Consider the following 8,766-nt stretch of genomic DNA (forward strand, 5'->3'; position numbering starts at 1 on the left):
CCCCCCCTTTTCCAAATTCCATTAAAATGTGCCTGTTCATACAATTGAAAACTGTATCGGTATAATTGGTATTACAACCAACTGTGATACACGTGGCCTTGGTTCGAATCCGAAATAGGACTTTCTGGATCATGTTTTTTTAAACATATTTTTAAAAATAAACTGAAGTCAGTTTACCGTTTTGGATCAAACTAATTCTTACAGTGAGTAAAAATTGACTTGAAATTTCAAGGTTCCACTCTTTTAAAGAAAGGCAATTTTGAAAAGAATTATATTGATTTTTTAAAAACCTTTTTTGTCTTGAAAAGGAAGAAAAAACCCAAGGTTTTCCTCTTCCCTCCCCAGACGGTGTCTCCAGTCCTGTTGGTTGTGGGCACGGTTGGGAACGTGCTCTCTATCATAGTGATGAGCCGTCGAAACCTTCGTGGGAGCCAGGCATCTGTCTACCTCATCGCACTCTCGCTCACAGACATAGTCGTGCTCTACACTGGGCTGCTACGTCACTTTCTGCGATCTGTCGCGTCGCTGGATGTGAGGTGGGTAAAGCAGGTTCCTAGAGTGTCCTTTCGCAAAGTGTTCTTTCTCAACTACTATCACTTCTTTCCGTGCCCGATTATGCCGATTCAACAAGCTGAACACATTCATTGTCATACCGACTTCTCCAGTATAAGACATCACCATAGATCTACGTAATTTTAATCCACACTGAATTGTAACTCAATTATTTGGTCCAAAGTCAGAACATAATCAGTGACCAGTGGCATTAATCAAGGTAGATATTGAGCTACATTTAAAATTTCAGGTAACGTTTTACTTATAAAAAGAACAATAATGATTTCAGTCCCCATGGTGCTTCGTATTGTCATTGACACTGATAAAGAAACGTGGCTCTACGAAAGTTGTCTCCCTTAGATCAGGTTCGACTGTGATCTGGAATAAATAACAAATTCAGGCCATGGGGTGTCGAGTCAGTTTACCACCTTGTTTAAAGATTGAGAATTTCAAAGTATTACGTGTCACATCTACACATATACTGCAAAACAAGGAAAGACGTACGATACGTGTACTTAAGCGCTACGTGCGTATGGTAGAAATGGTGTTTGTAATTTTCTAATCTTCAAACGTAATTCAGTTTTATTTTATTGCTGTTATTGTGTTTGTATTTGTCGTGTGATCATGATAATAATAATGATGATAGTGACGATAAAGGTGATGGTGAAAAGAACAAGACCAAGAACTAGAGCAAGCACAAGAAGAAGAATAAGAGCAGGAACAATACCAAGAACAAGAACAAGAATACGAACAAAAACAAAAGCAAGAGAAGGAGGCTTGAAAATCCACTAGATCTACAACAATTGTAGATACAATCGTAGGGTCGCGCCATTACGTGTTTAACTTGTTAATGGTCATTTTTTACTGTTTAAAAAAAGAGAATCGTTTGATGTTTTCCTTACTTTTTGTGTTAATAAAAATTATCAGGAAAAAGGTTTCGACAATTTAATTTCGATGCAATACTTATAATTGAAAGCTTTATTCTAGTACATTTTTTTTTCTTTTTTCTTTAAATTACAAAATTCGGTTTTTAGCTTTTATTTTAAAAATAATTACAATAGCAAGCAAAATTCAGGAAAACAGGAAAAAGAGGGATAAGTCAGATCTCACGCACTTGTTTCGCCTGGATGTGTTTTGTGTGTATGTCTGTGTGCTTGTAAGTGTGTGCTTTTAAGTATGTTTGTTAAGTTTATCCGTTTGCCTGTGTTTGTGAGCCATGGATGTGCTGTTCGTTTGTTTATAAATGTGAATATGTGTTTTTTTGTGGGTTTGTGTTTATGTGTGTATGTGGGTGCATGTGTGAGTGTGTTTTTGTTTGTTTGTTTGTGTGCGTGTGTGTGTGTGTGTGTGTGTGTGTGTGTGTGTGTGTGTGTGTGTGTGTGCGCGCGCGCCTGTGCGCGTCTGATGCTGAGCATCTTTCTTCTCTTTTCTTTTCGAAAGGTCTGAACGGAAACGTTAACTGTATACTTGGAGGCAGTCATTGCTAAATCTTAGGTTCAGAAAAAGATCCCGTTACTGGAGCTTCAGACTTTTAACTTCAGAATGGGGGCTCTAGTGGTCGAAGTTAAGGTGTTTGTCTCTCATGTAATAGGTCCAGGGTTGGAAACCTGACAGCGACAAGGAAAATGTTCTTCAATAAGATGTTCTACTTTCCCCTAATTACCTGCACGCTAACCATGTTCTGTCGGTTGCTTTCGTCTCCACTTTCTCCACCACCCCCTCCCGCTCCCACCCCTTTGCTCCCTCCTTTGGGCTCCTGGCTTTTTCTGCAGCATTTCTACTGCTACTTTTTTACCATTCTTACTGCTGTCTTTCAACCATACCCCTGATCTAAGTCTAAGCGTAGGCAAGATCAAACACCTAACCTTCTCGGATAAGGGCGTAAAATCTCGGGGGTCCCGTGTGCAAGTTGCGCACGTTAAAGATCCCTTTTGATTCTAAAATCGATAAGAGTAGGCTCCGACCCCCTTCCGGGCAAAATGTATAATTAATTCCAATCGAATTAAAAATGTTTAGTTCGTCCTGCGCGCTAATATGACCTTATTATGCAGTTGCAATAGCTGTAATACACTTACCAAAACAAACAAAAACAACAATGTCAAATAGTTAAGAAGGAATTCGTATACCTGGGTCGTCAATAATGGAATAAAAGAGCATGGGTTCGACAGAATTATACTAATGCAAATTATAATATTGATTTCCTCTGACCACAAGCAGAACTGCAGTTCTATGTTTAATACACTTTACTTAACTGGCCTATTGTTACTTTGAGTATTCATTATTTAAAATGTGACTTTTTATGTTTATAAAAAATTGCACGCAAAGTCTGTTTCCTTGTAAATAAATCTAACGGACAAATATAACGTGGGTTTTGACTGAAAGTACACAGAAACACTGTTTATACACTGGAATTATATGGGATGCACATACTAATTTAACCTGGTCTTTGGTTACGCAAAATTTCATTACGTCAATACGTAGCTTTTTAACGGGGCGGGGGGGGGGGGAGAACACCTGAAGGCTGTCACGCGTATTAGAGGATCAAATTTTACCAAATTTCACACATATCGCAAGCATAGTAAGGAGTTTTAGAAACCGCAATCAAATTTGAGAAAAAAAGTTTCGTTTCCATGGACACGGCCACCATATTGGATTTTGTTGACATATCTTACGCAATGAGTACCTCACTTATTTTTCATGGAAATTGATTTTTGTGTGTGTGGGGGGGGGGGGGGGGAGGGGGGGGGAGGGGGGAGGGGGGGGAGGGGGGGTGCATGCATGTAAGCAAACATTAGATCTAAAAATTCGTCTGTTGAATTTTTCCAAAATGAAATAGAAATTTTTTAATACATTTTTTCCTGAGGAAATATTCAAGATTGCAAAAAGTCCGTGAAAATCCACACTCCAGACACTACAAACAAAAATCTGTTACACATATCCAAAATTCAAACAAGTATTTAGTATTTCGTCTTTTCTTCATTCTGTGAAAATTTCATGAAGATTGGAAGAAAAATGGTGGAGTAATTCAAAAATGTATATAGAAAAACCGCGTTTTGAGAAAACGGGCGATAAAGAAAAATAAAATATCGACTTTATGAGGAAATGGTGGTGACAAACATGCCTGGTATTGGAAGAAAAGGTTTTTGGGGCTTCTTACGTGATGAAATAGTTATAAAAGAAGCTGAGGAAGCTAAAAATGCCTACAACTCAAATTCCAACCCCTTAAATGATTTCAGAAAAAATCGCCTGGACTTCCGTGGGAAAAGCTTCAGATCTGTGCACTTTCGGAAAAAAGTATAAAAGCTGCGAATTTTTTTACGATATAAAAAAAATCCATTTGCCATTGCTATCCAACGTTACATAATTTCTTCGTAACAAAAATAACATAGTTTCACGAAAACAGTTTTCGAGGTGAGTCAGTTGACAAAGTGATTGAGATGTGATCGTTCCATATATAACAATAAAACTAGTTTACAACAACATTTTATTTCTTTCATTGAAATGACGTAAGAACTTTTGTTTTCTTTCATTAAGCTATAATTATTCAGCGAGTGTTCAAAAAACGGCTATTCTGCTGCCGTAAGCTTACAGAACGCTTTTTTTCATTTTTGGCGCCAATTGTTTTATTTGCTAAATCGAAAAGCTCATCAGTTACGGTTCTTGTGTCAAAAAATCAAACTGAAACTGTGATTATTTTTTGAATAAATTAGAACATAAATTTCGGAAGAAAACTTTTTCAATTGGTTACTCTGACAAAAAGCCTCTTTATCTCGAAACTGCTGTAAGTAAAAGTAAAGGCATTTTGTAAGCTTACGCGAGTGGTGAGTTGCACAACATTAATAAAAAATGACATACAGCCATATCTCAAACGGATATAATAAGGTTTTCCAAAGTCCAGTAAAACACCGTGGGTACTTAAAATGGAGGGTATTGGTATTGTTGATCGGCAGTCAAATTTTCAATATACCGACATCATTAACAATTGCGTGGCTCTGATGGACGCAATGCAATTCACCTCTTCTCAGTTCATAGCATTACGTGTGGAAGGTTTGATCCTGAACTCGCCTCTCTTTTGTAATCTAATTATTTAAGTGATGGCAGTAGTAGGGCATCAAAACTGGTAAATAATCATTCACATCTCTGAGCATTGCGTGTGTTTGTGAGTTTTTATCTAGAGCACAATGTTACACATTGTCTTGTATTTACCCCTGCTTCATTACAAGGGGGGGGGGGGGTAGGAATAGGGTCTCAAGTAGTTGCAGTTTTAGTATGTCTCTTTTTTCTGTCGTTAGGGCTTTCGAAAAAACTTCTACCATCCACACATTGTGTTACGTAAGCCTGGGCATCGTTTGACGCACTCACCCTCGTGACTCCAGACATAAACTGAGCACCCCCACCCCTTACCCCAATACACATGCATACTTTTTTCCCCTTCCTTGGCTCTCTGTGTGGATGTAGCTGGAGTAGTAGGGCGTATTTGAGTTCACAGTTACTGTCTCATTTAGCCATATTTAAACTGACGATGGAGGGGGGGGGGGGGGGGGAGAGTGGGTGAGTTCAGGATAAGCTTCTTCGAATTGTGACCTATTTTATTTTTGAAGGTGGGTGCGAATTCATGGTGCCCCACTCTGATAGTGCGAGGCTTTTAAACTGATACTTTTATTTCAAAAGATCGCAGCTCTGATAGCTTCCCTTTCCCTGTAAATGAACGTTACCAACATGAAAGTTCGCCTTGGACAGAATGTGTTGAGAGGTTATTCATACGCCCCACCTTAATGAATTATTCTTTTGTTCCCCCGTGGTAAAGGTCCTCACTGTCTGTGGGTATTGTGAGGTGAACACTCCCGGCGCTTAGAAGACAATGGACACTCACGGATTACTCCAGGGCTCATTTCCCGACTCGATCCACTGAATTATGTTTCTCAATATCTAGTATGACTCTATCATGTGAATTGGTTTGGATTGTGTTGACGCTGTTAAAGAATGATTTTAATGTTTCAGGCTACGTTTTAATGTGCTCATTCAATGCCAGTAGGGAGAGAATAAGTACACTAGGTATGGGAAATTTCAAAACTATGATGCACCATGGCGTTCTGAAGGAGGTCAAGTCCTCTAGACTACAATAAAAAATAGTATTTAACTGCAGAGTCCCCTTCATATGAAATAAAATTTACTCTTTAAGAAGAACTGTTAAGGTCTTCTGAAAATTTAGCTTAACATGTTGTAGAGATGTTCTGCAGTGTCATATATCATATTTTCTAATGATGTCTGCGTTTTCTTCCACATCAGCATCTGTTCCTTTTCTATTAACGTCGAATAGTTTCTGCTTACAACACTTAGAAAGTTAACCACTACATTGACATATTTTCTCTCGTTACTTTCGATCATCGAACGTTAGATTTGTTGTGCTCTTAACATATTGAGATCGACCGTTCTGTTCACTGGACAGCTCTAAAACTTGAAGACGCGCACAGTTTTGGAGGTACTTTGAAAGAGAGGCGTAACTTCTTTATTCAAGCAGATTGTTCATTAATTAATTCGTTTTCCTTTCTGATACTTTAAAAGCGGAAAACAACATGCATAATAGAAAAAAGTTAAGTTCTTGCTTCTGTTTGTATATTATGATGGTTCCAAAATGTGAAAAAAGCATTGTCCTAATTCTGCTGCTGATCGAACATATTGTCTTAAAGAATTCAGGACAGTGTTTACGGCTCCCTCTCATGCCTACCTAGTTTAAGTTCTAGCTAATTCTTGGAGTACTCAGTATATAGACAAAGTTTGTTCTCCATACAAACGGAAGTGAGTCTGGTTTTTGTGAGCTCCTACAATAGTAGTGTGGGTTGGCGCGTGTCTGTGAGTAATCAATTCTTTTCACATCTGGTACGTCAAAGGAAGAACTTTTAATTAAACGAGGCGATTATAAATTCTAGGACAACGCAGAGCTTTCATAACCACTGTAATTCAGAACAAAGTGTAATTATGAAGTGGCCACTCACGTAGATTGTGAGAGAGGGGGGAAGGAGGGAAGAGAGAGGAGGAAATATGGAGAAAGAGAGAAAGAGAGAAAGAGAGAGAAAGAGAGAGAGAGAAAGAGAGCGAGAGAAAAAGAGAGAAAGAGAGAGAGAGAGAGAGAGAGAGAGAGAGAGAGAGAGAAGGGGGGGGGCAGAGAGAGAAAGAGAGAGAGAGAGAGAGAGAGAGAGAGAGAGAGAGAGAGAGAGAGAAAGAAGTGGAGGAGAAGAGAGAGATCAATACAGGCTGAGAGATCGTAGCGTCAGATAGAGTGAAAAGGAAGAAGAGAGAAAAACCATTGGAAGAGAGAGTGAGAATTGGGGAAAGAAAACGAGCGTGAAAAAGAGCAGGCGAGGGGTTACTGGGGATATATAAAGTAATGCAGAGAGAGAGGGGGAAAGAGACAGACAGACAGACAGACAGACAGACAGACAGACAGACAGACAGACAGACAGACAGGAGAGTGACTGAAAGCTTTCGGCTTTTGAAAAGGTACAAATTAACAAAGAGATATGAGGTCACATGGGTGTGACAATAAGCACAACGAGCTTTGTTACACGGCTGAGACCCATCGCATTAACTTTGTTAAACTGTGTCCGCTGACTAGCAGGTATCGTAGCAAAGCAAATTTTAAGTTGCATGTTGAATTTTTCAGAATCATTTTAAGCCCTTTGCAATTCGTGAAATAAATTTCCCTCCGTGAATTTTAGAAATTGTTATTGTATTTTCTTTGTTTCTGTTTCTGTTCTTCCAGAGCCATGACAGAGCTGGGATGTAAGATCAACATCATGATGGTGTACGCCTCCCTCGATATCTCAGTTTGGATTCTCGTGGCCTTCACCTTTGAGAGATTCCTTTCCGTGTTCACGCCACACAAGGTCAAATCCTACTGCACACGACTCACGTCCGTCATTGTCATTTGCATCATCATCATACTCCTTCTGGGCCTCAACAGCCACTTCCTTTTTGGATTCGAGTTCGTCGTGTTCGGAAAAAATGCCAACTTTAGCGGTATTACCGTCTGTTATTACGCCACAGACGAATACAGATTGTTTGCACAAAGTGCTTGGCCTTGGATTGACTTCAGCGTCTTTAGTTTAGTTCCCTTCATTATTTTTATAATCGGGAATGTGTGCATAGCGACACGGGTCGTCAAAAGTCGGAGAACGACGCAGAGGATAGGTACTCTTGAAACCAACGCCGCCATCAATTCAACGGCAAACGGCGGTACAGAAAATGAACCCAGAACTGTCTCCCGGATTCGGCACACTGCCCCGGCTTTTCCAGTGCCTCATGCGAAACGGGTGGATCGTACAGCATCGATGACAGCAATACTGCTTGTTCTCAACATCATGTTCCTCATCACAACAACTCCTGTAAGCATTTTCTTTATCGTTGAACCTTACTGGGTGAAGTGGGCAAAGACGCCTCGAGAAAAAGAAATAATTCATTTAACTTTCACGATCGTTAATTTAATAATGTACCTCAATAACGCAATTAACTTTATTCTGTACTGCCTGACTGGCTCACGGTTTCGGAGAGAGCTACATAACATGTTGTCCAAAAAGCGTCTCATGCGAGTCTTCCCCGTTCTTCAGGAGAACGAGCACGCATGTGGCGGACAGAACAACGCCCACATGGGCGTAGGGAACACGGAGTCAACAGAAGTGGGAGGAGCTCTGCAGCCAAGTAGACGGTCCAATGCTTTACTCACACCGTCACCCAAGCATGACGTCACAACAAAGACCGCGGAAACTCAAGACACACCATGTTAGCTCTTGTTAAACAGATAGTGAATTATTAGATTTGATAAGAACGAAGTGCTAGTTTTTAAGAAGAAAATAAACCCAGGACGAGAACCTGTCTGTCGATGGGATGTGATTTCTATTGACTCTTGAATGAGATTATTCCGGCCTATTATGATCTCCATCTTTCAGTTGAGAAGTGTTTCTCTCATCCACCCTCCGCAACTTTCACACACACGCCCTCTGTGCTCGTGTCGATGCGGAGACTGGAAAACACGAACGAAACATGCCCTTCACCCCCCCAACCCCCCCCCGGGAAAAATACACACCTCACCACACACACATACACACACGTACACACACACATACACAGACACACACACTCTCTCGTTCTCTCTCTCTCTCTCTCTCTCTCTCTCTCTCTCTCTCTCTCTCTCACACACACACACACACACACACA

The 8,766-nt window shown here is 40.2% G+C and overlaps 1 protein-coding gene across 1 annotated transcript in view; it reads left to right on the top strand.

Annotated features, from left to right (window-relative positions):
• The window catches only part of LOC101856082 (probable G-protein coupled receptor 139), a 19,832-nt gene extending 11,496 nt beyond the window's left edge, over positions 1–8,336 (top strand). Inside the window, exons 2-3 of the mRNA XM_005093071.1 lie at positions 346–536; positions 7,316–8,336. Coding sequence (XP_005093128.1) covers positions 346–536; positions 7,316–8,336 — 1,212 coding nt within the window. The remainder of the gene's footprint in view (positions 1–345; positions 537–7,315) is intronic.
• Positions 8,337–8,766: the final 430 nt, after the last annotated feature.

This window comes from Aplysia californica, unplaced genomic scaffold, assembly GCF_000002075.1.
Source record: "Aplysia californica isolate F4 #8 unplaced genomic scaffold, AplCal3.0 scaffold00057, whole genome shotgun sequence".
Classification (NCBI taxonomy): Eukaryota; Metazoa; Mollusca; class Gastropoda; order Aplysiida; family Aplysiidae; genus Aplysia; species Aplysia californica.